Genomic DNA, 17900 nt, shown 5'->3' on the forward strand with positions numbered 1-17900 from the left:
TTCTGCTCATTACAATGATGATATCATAATTCTGAATCACCCCTTTTAGTATAATTATGTGAACCTTTCGGTTCTGCTCAAACACTCCCCAACAGTCCTAAGATTTGAGATCTACATCATTCCTATGCAACTCCATTAAAAAATTAGGAAATTTTGTTGGAAAATACTTCATATGTTACAACTTTATGTAGAATTTTTTGTGTTTGGATCCTCTAGAGTTGTAAAATAACTCTACAAGGTAGAGTTTGAGCAATATCAACCATTGAATAAAAAATCAATGGCTCATATATTCTCTTTCCAAAATCCCCCTTATTTTATCTCATCAAAATCTATTCCTAAATCTTTCCATTCCACCAATATAAGCCTTTGATTTTAAAATGTATGGCTCGGATACAACTCTACCTTGTAGAGTTTCACTAAAACTCTAGAGGATCCGGACTCGAATTTTTTGGGGGCTTTTATAAGACTTCTTCTTATATACCCACCTTCTTATTAGATTCAAGCCAAAATATCAAACTTTCTATCATTGATCCTTAACTTATTTTCTTCCTATATGCACAACGATGTAATGCACGATTACGGTTTATTTTGGTTGTTTTACTATTTCCAAGCTCTCTAAACATAGTAATGAACCAAAAAAAGTGGAATTGAGTATACTATGTACAACTGAAGTTGCCTTTTTTATGATTAGCGTGCATGTGAGATCATATATGCATAAGTAGGTGATCTGAAATTTTGCAATTTTAGCGTAGTATTGGAATGGCAATATTAGCTGATAATTGTACATCAATTTGTCAAATAAATGAGATTGAGGACAACCGTAGATGTGTGTGACTTCCAAACGCAAGAGGAAGGCTATAACGGAATGACGAGGTTGTATTTTAATATGAGTGTTATATAATTTTTTTTTTTCACAAAAACTTATATTCTTCACAAAAATTGTATTTGAATAAAATCTTTTCTAACACTTTATAACACATATTTCATCCGTTTCATTTTAAATACAACAAAGAAGTATTTTATATTTCACAAATTTAAAATGAAAGAAGAAGTATGAAATAGCTGGCGAGCCGGTTAAGCTTAATCTCACCCTTGAATAAGTATTATATTTTTTTGGCCCCCCATCGGGGACCTTTTGGTGAGAAGAGAGACCCTACTGAACCAGGACCTCACTCAGGCCTCAGGTCAGCCAACTCAGCTACACAGGTCAACATTTGAGAGTAAGTTGGATATAAGGGAATCCCTACTTCCAAGCACAAGTAAGTAGTGAGGTTCGAACTTGTGACCTCCAAGTCATAAAGTGAGTTTCCCACCACCTCCACCAAGCAAGTTTAATTTTGAATAAGTGTTATATATGAAGTTCCTTATGTCAAAAAATTATTCAATCCAAATGTACAAGATCCAATACCAAGTTTAGTATATTCTTTTCCCACCCTTCTCTTCCTCGATTGAGATTATAGAATGAAGTCAAGGAAAATACTGTTCATGAGCAATAATTCAATAGCATTGTTCATTGATGTGTAATTATGTGTGCTTAATCCAAAGGGATCTAAAGTAGCTTTAGATTACAAAGAAGACAACTTTTTCCTCGTGACCCATCAAATGATGTTTTGTGTTATCATAATGTTCCCCGGACTATTATCTGTCTGTTAGCGGCTATATTAATCATGAATGCTAGACGCTGTAGAATCTAATCAGACATTAAATTTTGAAACTTTTTCATGAGGTTATCTTTCTATTTTGTTAGTTCAGCTCTTGGGCTTTAGATTTCCAAAAGTTTTTCCTTTTGTTTTCTGGCAAAAAGTTTTTCCTTCTATAATGACAAGAAGGATAAATTCCATTAAAAGTTCCAAAAAAAATTAGATGGATCTAATATATAGATTTTGCATTCTTACAAGTATATATCATGTTAGAAATGCTATGAAATCGTCTATAGTATGTAATTTGTGTGGACTGTGGAATAACAATCAACAATAATAAAATATTAATAAGAAAGCGATAAATAATAGGGGCTTTTTCACCATATATTTCAGACAATTTTTTTTTGCCAGGGGCGGGGCAAACATAGCGGGGGCCCTATACGCTCTCTTAAAATTGGGTCTTTCATATTTAATTCATAAAAGATACTAGATTCTCAATTTTAAAAAAAAATACTATCAACATATCAAATAATTATAAATAAATAAATAAATATTTAGATATAAATAGAGTAAATTTTATTGGAAAATCGCAAAAAAAAAATATAGGAGTATGAGTAGAAATTAATGAGAGAGAGTTAAGAGTAGAGAGAAGAGAGTAGCCATTAATAGAGAATTTGAAGCAGTAATAATTAAAATAGCAAAAAGTAAAAAAACTGCTCCTAAGAGCATCACCAATGGCTTGGTTGGTCTTGGAGCTTTTTTCTTTCTCTCTCCTTCCCTCCTTCTTACACCTCACATCCACTAAAACTCCAACCAACTCATCTTTTTTTTGTCACAATGGCTTGGTTGGTCTTACTTGGTTTTTCTATTTCTCTTTCTTACTTTTACCAAACCCCACCCTATACTAGAGGTGTCAATCTGGGTCACTGGCTGGGTTTGGGTTGACCCAAGCTGGGTCGGAATGATTTGGGTCGGAATAATCTGGGTGACACCGTGTCATGGGTCGGAACTGGGTGGGTCGGGTGAACTTGGGTCGGGTGAAACTGGGTGAGAGGAGCTCGGAACTGGGTCGGAAATGGGTCGGGTGAGACTGGGTCGGCCGGTATCTGGGTTGGGTGAATTTGGGTCGGAATGGAATAAGGTGAAGTCGGTCCAAATCGGCTTTCGGAATGACTTGGGTCGGAAGAAATCGGCTTTCGGAATAACTTGGGTCGGAAGAAATCGGCTTTCGGAATGACTTGGGTCGGAAGAAACGGGTTTCGGAATTACTTGGGTCGGAAGAAACCGGCTTTCGGGTTACTTGGGTCGGAAGAAATCGATATCGGAATAACTTGGGTCGGAATAATTCGGCTTTCGGAATTACTTGGGTCGGAAGTAATCGGTTTTCGGGTTACGTGGGTCGGAAGAAATCGAAATCGGAATAACTTGGGTCGAAAGAAATCGGGTTTCGGAATTACTTGGGTCGGAAGAAATCGGCTTTCGGGTTACTTGAGTCGGAAAAAATCGATATCGGAATAACTTGGGTTGGAATAATACGGCTTTCGGAATTACTTGGGTCGGAATAAATCGGCTTTCGGGCTACTTGGGTCGAAAGAAATCGATATCGGAATAACTTGGGTCGGAATTACTTGGAACGACTAAATATCGAACCGGCGGCTCCGTGGCGTATTGATTTGGGTCGAGAATGTTATAAACTTATAACATGTGGATGTGGTATTGAGGTATTGTGATATTGTGGTATAGATTATAGTCATATACTTTATACTTATAGTGGTATATTATAGTAATCTGTAATTATACTGATATTGTGAATTGTGATTGAGTCATTATTGTGAATTTTTTAATAATACATTGAATCATTAATACTTTGATACTTATATTACTAATTTGAAATGTTACTAAAGTAAGACTTATAACTTATAAGTTATACTTATAATCTTATATTATTGGGCCATTCACCATTATTGGCTATTGGTAATTGGCCTATTGCCTAAGTTACTAAGTATCACTCATTAGTTATTTACTTATTTAGTTATTCTCATTCATGATTGCATATGTATTCAAGTAACAAGTAACAACTAACATCTAACAAGTAAGTGAGTAACAACTAACAACTAACAACTAACAACCATAAGGATTATTGATTATAGACTTATAGTGTTAGGGTTAATAGACTATTAAACTTAAACATTTTGTTAGTTAGTGACTTACTCACTCTCAAGTCTGAATCAATACAGTTACTATTAGTTATTCACTTATTTAGTTATTCTTATTGATGATTGCATAAGTACTCAAGTAACAACTAACATCTAACAAGTAACAACTAACAATTAACAATGATCAACGTTAATCACTTATCACTTAATCGAATATGTCAATATATCATATGAAAATGATACATAATCAAACACTATGTTAGTAGAGGATGAACATGATCGAATTTCATGTAAATGTGACTATGTTTTTTTAAGTTAATCATCTCTAAGTTAATCGTATAACTTAGTAGATTGGTTCAATATAACAATGTTTCATTTAAGTTAATCGTCTTTAAGTTAAATTCATATTGAAACTCAAAACATCTAATTTGAATAGAAACAAGTTAATATTGGATTAGATCGATGTATCGATGTAAGTCGATTAGCTAATTCAAGACGGCGTAAGTTCGTTTAAGATAATGGATATTGGATAATATCAACAAATGTATTAATGTAAGTTAAGTAATTAACTTAATAGAAGATAACAATACTCTATCTAAGGTAATCGTCTTTAAGTTAAATTCATTTCGAAACCCAAATCATCTAATTGAATTGAAACAAGTAGTTAATTATTGTTACTATGTCGTAGTAAACATTATTGCTTATCAGTAAGATACTGATATGAAAAGCGAAAATTCGTATATGTAGTATACTATAAGCTACGGTCTAGTACTGATTAAGGCTTGTTATAACTTATATAAGTTCACTTAACTGAATACAATCAAATTATAGCTGAGTAAAATAATTGTATAAGTAAGGTTATAAGAAATATACCTTAATAGAAGAAATAACCATATATTAATATAAGTTTATAACCAATAACTTAAGTATTAATGTAAGACCTATACAAGTAGTAGTAGTAGTAATTGTTATTGTGTCACGTCTTACATGTTAGCATTAAATTAATCCCTAATCACCGCATGTAACATGTTCACATATTTCTAATTTATAAATTTAGAATAATAATTTCTTAAAAATCAATAATATTGGAGTATTTAATTTCGAAAGTTTTTTGTTTTTGTTTTTTGAGGAGTATAATTTCTAATAATACTACTAATTTCTAAAGTTAGTAAACTAATAATATTAGAATTAGAAATTTAGAATACTCAAATTAAAATAATATCAAAATACAATACTAGTTCATTAGTAGTTTAGGCCATTGATTTTGAAAAGATGAAAATCCAACCATTAATTAAGTTAGCAATCCATGTGATTGGCCACTCTCAATTCTCATTGGTCAAAAAATAATGCCATGGATTCTAAATTAAGACCATTGATTTAAAAATAGATCAAAATCCAACCATTGAATCCCTCCCTAACCCTAAACCCTCCCTCTTTCCTCTCCTAATAATTCCTCTCGCCCTCCCATCCTCATTCATCAGTAATAGCCTCCCTCTTCCATCTCTCTTGTCTTCTCCTCTTTCAGCAACATCCACATCTCCACTTCCTTTTATTTTGTGACATCACCCACATAATCCCTCATTGCTCCTCCAAGTCCATACCATCCACCTTGGAAAATTGCAGCATATGATTAATTTTGTACACGCCCATTTGAGGTGGTTTCCACACTTTTGGAGCCACTGTTCACTTCGAGAAAAAGGTTTCACCATTTCAGGGAAAATCAATGGCTTCAGATTTAGTTTCTAGATCTCGCCGGTCGGTCTTCATCCTCTCATCATCTCGCCGGTCTTCATTCTCTCCCTCTCTTACTCTTCGTCACTCGTCACTCCTCTCACTTCAAATCTGGAAACGAAAATCACTGATTCACCGTGTTGACTTCTGGAAGCGAAAATCTGGAAACGAAATGAAGCACACAAATCTTGACTTCATCTCGTGTCGCCAGCTTCCCTTGTTGTTTTTCTTTGTTACTGTTGATTTTTGTGGTCATTGGAGGTGTTGTATTTGGTGTGTAATTTTGTTATTTTCTATGTATTTTTGGTGTTTTATTTTAATTTAATTGTTAATTTCTATATTAATATTCAGATTTCTTTTGTATTTCATCTTAATTCCTTTGTAATTTTTGTGATGTTATTTTCGTTGCTTTTTTATCATTATTTTTATGTAGTTTTGATATTTAGTTAGTTAATTCAAGTGATATTTGCTGGTTAATTTAAGTAAGATTTATGGCTAATTCAAGTAATTATTTTGGTTTGATTTTAATTTGATAGTGATAAGTCTAATAGGTTTAGTATTTGCTTGTCAATAATATAAGAGTGAAAGAAAATCACTTGCCTATCTTTCATACTATATCAAATTTATCAATTATTTTATAAATGTATAAAATATAATGTTATTTAAAAATATAACAATAAATTGTACCAACTTATTAATAGTTATAAGGGAATGAATTTCATATCTGATTATGAGCTCATATGTTGTTGTTTAGTATATTGTTACGAGAATTTGAGATATTATTTGGTAGAAAAATTGGTAGAATATTATAATGGGATCATTTGGTAAAAATTTTGGTAGAAAAAATGGGGAAATTTGGTAGAATATCAAAGTGGGATAATAAATTTGGAGTATAGAGTTTAATAAGATAATTTTTAATATTATAATGGGGACATTGGGTAATTAAAATAAAATATAAATAAGTACATGATATTCAAAGTTTAACTCTTAAATTAAATGTAACTTAATTTTTTATTTAATTAATTATTAAATGTAGGCAAATTCATAAATTGACATATTTAAATGATTTTGTAGATATAAAAAAAGAATTGAATTTAAATAATATCTTGTTGATTACGGTCGGAATGGCATTGGGTCGGGTTTACTTGGGTCGGAATGGCATTGGGTCGGGTTTAGTTGGGTCGGGTGGTAACAGGGTTGGGTCGAAACTGGGTCGGTGATAGCTGGGTTGGGTCACAACTGGGTCGGTGATAGCTGGGTTGGGTCACAACTGGGTCGGTGATAGCTGGGTTGGGTCACAACTGGGTCGGTGATAGCTGAGTTGGGTCACAACTGGGTTGGGTGGTAACTGGGTTGGGTGATAAGTGGGTTGGGTGATAACTGGGTGGGTTTAACTGGATCATTGGCGGGTGAAGTTGGGTGCGGGTCATTTTGGGTCGGAAACGGGTTGGGTCTGGATCGTTATTCACGGGTGCAACTGGGTACGGGTACAACTGGGTCGGCCCAACTCAGGTTGTGTTACTAATTCCACGGGTTAAACTGGGCACGGGTGAACACTGGGTCGGAATGGGTCGGCTTTCCAACCGACCACTCTCGGCTCGGAACAGGTTGGGTCTGGGTCGCATGCGGGTTCACCCGTGGGTCGGCCCAGTTTTTGACACCTCTACCCTATACTCTCTCTCCTACTTTTACCAAACCCCACCATATTCAATGTTTAATTTTTTTATATGAAATAGATGATTTAAATTAATAAAAGCTTATTAGATTACGTTAAATTAATTACGAGCTAATTAGCTTACGTTAAATTAATTACAAGCTAATTAGCTTACGTTAAATTAATTACGATAAATTAAATTACGTTACAAGCTAATTAGCTTACGTTAAATTAAATTAGCGTTAACTTGAGATTATAGTAAATATGTGTTAATTAGCTTACTTTAAATTAAATTACGTTAACTTGACATTATAAATTTAAAAAAACGAACACATTACATAAGATAGATAATTAAAAAAACAAACATACATGAAATCTGATACATAAACATAGATAATTTAAAACACAAATACATGATAGATTGATACATAAAGCTAAGATAGATAATTTAACACACACACATACATGAAATTTGAAATTAACTTAAACCATAATTAATTAAATAAAGGTAGTTAATCAACTTGACGATTAGGCCCAAACTTACGCCATATGTGTTCAACCAAGTTATTTTTTAGTGAGATGTGAGTTTCCGCATCTCGCATCTCAGATCTTCTCTCCATGTATGCACCTAAATTTCGCGCATCGAGTCTTCCGTTGTGCACAACGAATGAGTCTTCTCCGACTTGGTTAGATGACCCCTCGTTATTTTGAGTTTGAAGCTGATCATATTCGTTTGGATCTCGGTAATTTTGATAAGTATCACGCTCATCTTCAACAATCATATTGTGCATGATGATACATGCCATGATTATTTTCCACAATATGTCTTTATTCCACGCGAGAGCGGGTTTACGAATGATTGCAAATCTAGCTTGCAATACTCCAAATGCACGCTCTACATCTTTTCTAACAACTTCTTGATGTTGTGTGAATACTCTTTGTTTGGGGGTTTGGGGGAGCTTTATTGCGGGGATGAATGTTGACCATCTTGGGTAGATGCCATCAGTAAGATAGTAACCCATGTTATAAGCTGTCCCGTTCACCGAGAAGTTGACCTCTGGGGCTCTTCCTTGTAGGACATCATCAAAGACGGGAGACCTCTGCAATACGTTTATATCATTGCATGAACCCGGGGTGCCAAAAAAAGCATGCCATATCCATAAGTCACTTGAAGCAACCGCTTCTAAGATTATGGTTGTTGTTTGCTTCTTCCTTGATACATTCCTTTCCAGCCCCGAGGACAATTCTTCCAGTTCCAGTGCATGCAATCGATGCTTCCCATCATGCCTGGGAAGCCACGACGCTCGCCTTCATGTAGGAGACGCTCAATGTCATTTGCATTTGCCTTCCTCAAGTATTCATCTCCAAATCTAGCAACAACCGCTTCGACAAAATGAAGAAGGCACTCTCTAGCGGTATTTGAAGCAATTTTCAGGTACTCGTCAACAGCATCAGATGATGAACCATATGCCAACATCCTGATAGCCGCTGTGCATTTTTGTAGTTTAGATGCACCCATCCTTCCAGTAGCATCTGGTTTTTGCACAAAGAATTCAGCATCTTGAATTGTTACACCTTCGACAATACGAAGGAAAACATGCCTATGCATACGAAACCTACGACGAAAAATATTCTCGGGTATAGAGGTTCGTTGCTGAAATAATCATGAAACAATCTTTCATGAGCTTCCTCACGTTCCCTACGCACAAAATTTCTAGTGCGGGGTACAATTTTTTCTTCATTTTGTTGCTCAGCATCAACGGACTGACTCCATTCTATGTAATCTTGAACCATGTAATTAAAAAACTCAGAACCTGAACTAGAAGAACTTGAATCATAGTTCATTTTGGAGATATGTTGATTGAAGTGGTGCTTTCTAGAAAATAAAAGATTGAGAGGAAAAGTGATTGGAGTTGTGATTTTATTGTTGAAGTTATGCTCTATTATATAGGAAAAATCCATCATATGTACATAACAATAATTGATTTACAGATTAGACATATCAATGCAATATAGGAGCAGACAATTCAATGCAGACAATTCAATGCGGCACTATGCATCATACTATTCAAAGTCAGGTGAGTTGACAATTCAATGCAGTACTATTTGTGAGTGATTAGACAATTCAATGCAATAATAATAATAACAATAATACTACTACTACTACTACTACTACTACCACTACTACTACCACTACTACTACTACTACTACCACTACTACTACCACTACCACTACCACCACTACCACTACCACCACTACTACCACCACCACTACTACCACCACCACTACTACCACCACCACTACCACTACCACCACTACCACTACTACCACTACCACTACTACTACTACTACCACTACTACCACTACCACTACTACTACTACGACCACTATGACTACCACCACTACCACTACCACCACTACTACTACTACGACTACTACTACTACGACTACTACCACTACTACCACTACTACCACTACTACCACTACTACTACTACTACTACTACCACCACTACTACGACCACTACTACTACTACTACTACTACTACTAATAATAATAATAACAATAATAATAATAATAATAATAATAATGATATGGTAATAAATAATTATAACGATAATGATAATGATAATGATACATTCATAATCAAAAGTTAAGACACATACATATTCATAATTAAAAATTACGATACAACTAAATTGCAAACTAAAACATTTAAAAACATGAACACTAACTAAACATATTTGTCCTTAAATTGTAGCTTAAGTTTTTCATACATCTCTCTCTCATCCGGATCAAGGGAAGACTTAGCCATTAATATATTCCAAATTTTGAACTTTCTATCTTCCTCTTTCGTTGATTCTCTCAAGGCATCACGCTCCTTTTGATACTCAAGTAAGTCCTCTCCCACACGAATCCTCCTCGTAAATTCCGAAGAGGATGGAGATGGAGATGTAGAACTGGATATTGGGGCTTTTCTCCTACTCTTGACTTTCTTGACGCCGTCAGGACGTATTGAGCTCACACCTTCATCTGGACCAGACCGTTTTGAGCTTCCGCCGCTCATTTGGGTGCCATCTATCCATTTGTCGTAGTGTTTCAGAACATTCCATGCATGCTCCAATGTAAATCGGGGCCCATGGACTTCTATCCACATCTCACGGGCTTCAGTCAGGACGTCTTCAACATTGCAGCCGGACCCCTTCTTCCTTTTCGCCTCGGTATATATCCCGACCCATGCATTCACATCTCCGTTGATTTTTTTCCAACGACTAGTGATAGCTTTGAATGTCCTTGGGCGTAAAGTTGGATTGAGTCGTCGTGACTCTTCAACCTTCTGAAATACCGAACCCCAAAAACCGTCACCATTTTGGTCGGTTCCCTTTAACACATCTCCTCCACACTCTAGATATGCCGAAATGAGTGCATGATCTTCATCTACACTCCATTGAAACTTTGATGTTGTGGCTTTTTTTGAAGTAGGGTGTTTTCATTTCCTGTGATTGGATTTCAACTACATCGTCGTTTTCGTTAGGTTGTTCATGTTGTTGTGAAATATGTTGGGATATAGGAAAAGATGGTTGAACTTGTTGTTGGGATAGATGATTAGAACTTTGTGGAGATGTTGTGTAGCTTGTTGAGAATTTTGGTAATTCGATTGGCTTTGAAAAAACATAAACATTCTTTGAAATTCTGGATTTTGTAGCACACTTGGATCGAATTGGAAATTATTTTGGGGATTTTGTGGGTGGTTTGGATTATTTTGGGAGTAATTAGGATTATTTGAATCCATAATATTGACTTACTTTAAGTAATATTAGGTAGAGAGCTAATTAGATAAAAAATATATTAGGAAGAGGTGTGGTAAAATATATGAAATTTGGGCTCAATTTATAGATAAAAATATTTTATAGCCGTTATTGTAATTTTTTTTTTTAAATTTTAACGTCATTTTTTTTTTACCGTTACAAAATTTGTAACGTTACAAATTACTGTGCTTGGGTTAAGCAAATTGCAATTTGTAACGTTACACTAGCTGGCAGAAGATTGCATCAAAAAGAAAAGCTGGCGAATGCTGAAAAAGAAAACTCGGCAGCAACTGATTTGCTGCTCAGTGGCATCTGACGCGCGTCAGAGCCATTGACAGCTCATCAGTTACTTTGGCCCACACACTTTCTGAAACCCAGCGTTTCCCCTGCTTTCTTCAGCCTTTTTCCCCCTAAATCCAGCGTTTCAACTTTTTTTTGTCCAGTTTTCTTCGCCACGTGGCTGCGTTTTATTAGTTGTGTGCACGCCATCCGAGGGGTTGTTGGTCTGGAATTCTAGACCAACCAGCTCCAAGGACCAAGTGTCCCAATGGTTAGACTAATTAAGACTAGTTTTACTTTTTGTTAGACCAAGTAAAACTAAGCCATTGCTCATGCTCTAAGTAGACTTGAACCCACGCCCCTTTGCCCCATCCCTTACTACTTTACCACTGATCCAAATGCTTTCCTTTAGTTTTTCTTTCTAACATTTAATACATATAATATATTTCGGGGCCCCTCTATTTTTGGGGACCTATTCCATCGCCTATACTGCATGGGCCAAGAATCGCCCTTGTTTTTTGCAAATATACCCTCAACAAGCTAAGTTTTCGAGTTCACCATATACTTTCCACTTTTCAAAAAATACATTCACTTTCCCTTAATGACTAACGGCATTAACGTCCGATAGTCATTAATCCCTAATCTCCCGTAAACCCTAATTAACTAACATAAGTCAAACTCTAACCCTAACCCCTAATCTAATACCCTAATTCTAACCTTAACCACACAACCACCACCCCTTACCCCTTACCCCTTCCCCCCACTGCCACTGCCACCCCACCACCCCCGCAGCCCCTCTCCCTCGCAGTCGCGCAACTCCCCTCCCCCCCTTCCCCTTCCCCTGCAGTCACGTAACCCCCCTCTCCTTCCCTTGTTGTCACGCAACTCTCCTTCGATTTTTGGGCGTATTAAGGTTTAAACTTATTCGGAAAAAAATTCAGGGGAGTTGCGTAACTGCAGGGGAGTTCTAAGTTTGACTAGAAAAATAAAAGAATGTTGAACAAATAAATGAGGTAATACTAGCTAGTTAGAACTACTTGCTATTGCTAATTATTATTACTATCAATTATTAATAATTTCAAAAGATAAAAATGATGAAGATATTTATTATTGTTGTTGTTGTTGTTATTATTAACCAATAATTCTTAATAAGTGAACTCAAGGTTTATATAGCTTGAGATCGATTTCCAAGAATTTGAGACTCTTTTGTCAAAAGATAAGATATTTGAGCAAAAACTACGATAAAAGTTCTAAAAGCTAATCATAAACTTAGATACAATGTACAAAAACTAAGACCATAAGCTTAGACACAATGTACTTCCTCCGTTTCTTTTTACTCGCTACACTTTCCATTATGGGAAGTTTCACATTACTTGCTACACTTCTTTTTTAGGCAATAAACTCTCTCTATCTCTCTCCTCCCACATGGGTCCCTTTTCTTTTTACTCTCTACCTCTCTCTTCTCCAAAAATTACCTAGGAGTCCGTGAAATGAGAAGTGTAGCGAGTAAAAAGAAACGGAGGAAGTATGTAACTATTGGAGTTTTTAGTTTTGAGCCACATTTCTGTATTGTTTGGAGCGCTCGCTCCAAATTCCCAAAATAACTTTTGCATGCGCGAAATTGTATGGAGAGCCCGCTCCAAACTATATGGAGCGCCCGCTCCAAACTATATGGAGCGCCCGCTCCAAACTATATGGAGCGCCCGCTCCAAACTATATGGAGTGCCCGCTCCGCTTGACCTCAACAAAAATTTCTATATTTTGACCTCCTTACCATAGCAGCCTAGACGAGGGCCAAAGCTCTGCTTGGTCTTTAATGAAGTAATGTTTAAATCTTTAAAAGGACATACCCTAACTTTTAAAGGGGAGGAAGGAGCGCTAGCTTGCATAAGCTTAGTTAGATGTTTTACTTAGAGTTTTTAGAGACGAAAACTCTTATCTTTTAGAGAGAGAAGTGTAAGAAACTTGTTAAAAGTTTGGAATTTGAAGAATCTAAGAAGGAAACTTGAAGATTTGGAGACTTTTTGCAACTTTTTATGAGAATTTATGAATCTCTCTCATGTTTTGTTGCTTTATTTTGCTTATTTTCATGTAATTTCCACTCTATTTACTTGTTCACCCTAGAATAGTATATCGATCATGTTTTTAGTTAGTTATTTATTTTATTTAATAATTTATTATGATTTGTGAGTATGTAGTTATTTTTGCTTGGGAGGGGATGAAGCCATTAATGATATGATGAGCATTTGGTCATATTTGGGGTCATCTTGGAAACTAAAAATCTGCAATAGGGATTTTATTCTTGGTTTTTGTGAGTGGCCTCCATGAAAACTTAGTTAATAGTCACTTTAATGAAGGACTAAAAGATGAAATTATAGAGCTGACTCCCTATTTGTTCACTTAACTAAACTTACATACAAATAGAGGTTTTAATTAAAGGATTTATTTAGTCATCTTGTTATTCATGTTCTTGAGTTGGAATTTATTGCACGAAAATAGGACATAATCTCCGATTTGAGTAACCTTCTTTAGCTTGAAAGATTGATTAGGGACTTGTTAGATGGCCATTTTAAGTCATTCTCTTTGGACTACACTCTTATTTTCCTAATTGTTTTCATGATTGAAATAATTGGTGAATTTTCCTACCCTGGTTCATTCCTTTTATATAATAGTTTTTAGTTGATAATTGATGAATCTCTTAACTATTTCCTCGCCTAGCTTATTAAAATTTAACATTTTTGGTGTTATCCTTAGTCCTTGTGGAAGAATGACCCTTACTTGTCGTCATGCTTAGGTTAGTAGTTAGTTAGATAGTTTAATTTAGGAACTTTATTTAACGACACTGAGAAACCTACTATCAAAATGGCGCCGTTATCGACGACTTCAGCTGACATTGATTTGTGTTGATTATATGAATCTAGGCTATTTGTGAATACTCTTTGTATTTCTTTGTTATAATTTTCTTTTCGTTCCTTTTCTTTAAAAAAATCTCAAACAATGGCAAGTATGTCTTTTCCCCAATATGACAATGAGTCCTTCTGGGTTTACTTTGATAAACTTAAGGAATTTATGAAGTGTTATGGTTATAGCTTTTGGGAGGCTTGTGAGATTACTTATTGGGGTTTAAATGAGCATACTAGATAAGTGGTTGAAAATATATTTAATGGTAAATTTCGAGCAACACTTTTAGATGAAGCCTGGAATTTTTATATGTGATTAGCTAGGGATACTTATGATTTTGATTATGCCAATTGTCATCATTCATCTAATGTTGGCATGAATTTATTTGATGAGTCAAATGTTCCTACTAGTGAGCCTATTCTACATGATTCTATTCCCCCTCCCTCATATGCTTATAATAGTGAGGTGCACTCCAATGGTGATGATGTTCATGTTACTTCTCAATATTCATCGTATTTGTGCATGGATTCCATGTACCCCAAGTCCCTAATGATGATTCTCATTCGCTTGATTTTAATCCCTCCCCCCAAGTTGATTTTCAAGCTTCTTCACATCTTGTATCATCGAAGTATAGCCTTGAGTTTATTCTTAAGGAATTTCTTAAAGGAGTAGATTCTTGTTTGGAGAGAAGAAAGCTTGATGCAAATCAAGTGACATTGAAAATGCAAATCAAGGTGACATTGAAAATGAAAATCAATTGGGAAAGAGTATCCTTGAGCCTAAGGATGATTTTGAGGTTTTGATAGATGATGAGGATGTTTGAACTCCTTGATTGAAAGAGTCATTGATAGAAGATATCTCCCCTCTTAAATCTTGTGGTGTGAGTGAAATGGCAAGTGAAAGCCTTATTTCTACCCTTTTGTCTCATATCTCATTTACAAGAAGGATTGACCTAATTCTCTCTACTCCCATTTCATGTCCATTCTCATATCTCAAAACACCACCTCTAAATGGGCTTATTGTCTCATATAACCTTCAAGTGTCCAATTTGATTATTTTTGAGAAAAAGAGTGAAATTGCCACCAAAAAAGAATTTGTTGAGGAGACTTTATCATTTCATTTTTCTTCTTTTCTTACTTCTTTGTCTTTCCTTTAATCCTTCTTGGTATCCTTCTCCTTATAATTGGCATGGAATTGCATTGCACTTTATGCACACTTTGCATTTAGTCATAGCATACATGTTAATAATTGAAATGTATGATAGTGCATATGACAAAATTTTGCGATCATTAACTTGTTATTTACTAGAAAGGTCAAGCTTATGACCTTAAATAGGCTTTTTTCGGAAAGTAACCCGTGATTTATTGCTTTCTTTTTCTTTGTTTCAATTCTACTTAATTTTCTTTCCTATCCTTTATTTTGGTTTGGGTACATATTTGGAATAAAAATCATCTCAATAGTACGTGGAAAGCAAATCATGATTTTGAGCGAGTTAATTACAAACACAGATTGGGTCATTTGCAGCAGGTATTACACCCATCTACTATCCGGTGGTATCCTTCTTTTTTCCCTTCTCCAATAATGCTTTATGATTTGTGGAACATATGCCTGTTGGTTGAATGCTTTTCCCCCTCTCCCTGCCTCCCTTTGATTGTCTTGTTCAATCATCGAAGGACAATACTTTATTATAACTTGGGGGAGTAGATATTATATTCACTAGCATGAAGGAGGTGTATATAATTTATTTATTTACTTTTCTCATATTTACAAAATTTCAAAAATCTAAGAATACTTTCCTTTCTTTTTGTTTTCTTTTTCTTTCAAGTTTTGGTTTTTTCTTTAACCAACCAAAAAATGAAAAAAAAAAGACAAAGATGTTTGGAAAATCATAAAATTTGGGGAATAAGGAGAGTACAAAAGAAATTTGTGTCCAAGGGAAGATTCTTGATGGCACTATATGTGGATTCCTTTGCTTTGGTCATATGGGTAGACAAGTATAGGTATTTTCATTGGATGCTTGTATATGTAATTTGGATATATTAGGGGTCAATCTTTGTTGCTTGATTTTATACTTGAAATGACAATCTATAATTCTAAATGTTGTCAAACTTTGTGTTGAAAGGAATCGAATTAATTCTCTTTGAAAGTTGTAGTGACCTTAATTGAATCTTATTAAAATCTTTTTTGGTGCACGAGTTTTTACCTCCAAATAAGATATACTAAGTGTTTATCGATTGTTAAAAAAAGTGTTTTAGGTCTTGAGTCTAATAAGTGGAGCCAATGAGCCCACAATGCATGATAGGTCTTTCTATCTCAAAAAAAAAAAATGAAAAAAAAAAGTAGCCAATAAGTGGTAATTACCACATGTCTTTAAGAAAGTGGGTTGGTCAAGATAATTGAGTGGGAACTTGAATTTAAGTAGAGTTTTTCTAGTAATAATGATAAATGTCATTATGGCTCAAAATTGAGACTCTAAACCTATTCCTCATTTATTAATTACAATTTTATGACTAAAGCTTTTCTCTTAGCAAAAATCAAGTTTCGAGGATTTCATGTGCATCATAGGTGATTTGGATCAATCTTGTAAATGTTCTCATCCATTTGAGAACGATTTGTGACTCTTGAATGCCTTAGTAAACTCTAATCGGTGTTTGAAGCTTTTGATAGTGTTAAATCCGCTCCTTAGATTAGCCTGTATATCCTCTAAATTCCTAAGTGTCATGGATACATATTAATAATGGTTACCCTTTGAAAGTTTAGTTATATCGTCCATTGCTTTGTGAACTACGGTTTAAGAGATGACTTTGGGCTTATTATCAATATTTGTGCTTGACTAGAGTTGTGGGTTGATACTCTTGGGAAACCTTCATGAGAGCAAACTCGTCCACTAGAGCAATTTAGGGGTTTAAAAGGTTTGTTGCACATGCTAAGTGCAACCGTGATTATTTCGACAATGAGTTAAGATTTGTACCTTTTAGAGTAGTTCTTCGTTTTTGTTTCATTTTATCGAGTATGAGAAAAGGAGCTTGGGGGATTGTAATGACTCAAACAACATATATATCATACATAAACTGAATGTGCATGTCAAAAACTACAAAGAAGACTGGGTATTGCCTGGATCCTAAGTCCAACCATAAGCCAAAGACTACAAGGGGGAGGGGACTATGGTGCAACTGACTCATCTCTTCATTCGAAAGTTATATCATACTTACAGGGAATCCAGTGGGCTCTCCAAAATTCCATCACCCAGGTTACCTTTTATACAGATTATACTAATCTTGTTCCTTTTTTACAGGAAATTGCTCCACAACACATGAACGATTTGTCCTTAAGAAAGGAGGGCTCAGATCAAGAAGAGCATTTGTGAAGTTTGGTATATATTCTCAATCTATTATTTATACATAATAGACAATAATTAGGGTTAAGTATATGAGCTTTAAGAACTTATGATGCGCGAAAAATCTATGTAAGGTTAACATTTTCGTTTTCGACATGTTCCCATTTTGAAAACTCTAAACTTTCGGAAACTTAAATAAAAACATATAATAGAATGAAATACGACCAATGTAGTTTTTTCTTTACCAGAAGAAATGTTTTCCTACGAAAAGCTTACTTCTTCCTTTCAATGACTTAAAATCTCTCAAAGTATAGCCTAATCTAACTTTCAAAACTTCAAATATTGTGTTTTCTCACGTGTCCTTATTTTTATAACTTACGTCTCTCCGTTTCC

The 17900-nt window shown here is 35.0% G+C and overlaps 1 protein-coding gene across 1 annotated transcript; it reads right to left on the minus strand.

The window, feature by feature from the left end:
* Positions 1 to 7693: 7693 nt before the first annotated feature.
* LOC104883187 (uncharacterized) lies at positions 7694 to 8790 on the minus strand. Its single transcript, XM_057396152.1, has 2 exons — positions 8469 to 8790; positions 7694 to 8427 (listed from the first exon to the last, which is right to left on the minus strand). Exons 1-2 carry the CDS (start codon positions 8788 to 8790, stop codon positions 7694 to 7696), a joined length of 1056 nt encoding a protein of 351 aa, XP_057252135.1.
* Positions 8791 to 17900: the final 9110 nt, after the last annotated feature.

Source organism: Beta vulgaris, chromosome 1 (genome assembly GCF_026745355.1).
Source record: "Beta vulgaris subsp. vulgaris cultivar EL10 chromosome 1, EL10.2, whole genome shotgun sequence".
Taxonomy (NCBI): Eukaryota; Viridiplantae; Streptophyta; class Magnoliopsida; order Caryophyllales; family Amaranthaceae; genus Beta; species Beta vulgaris.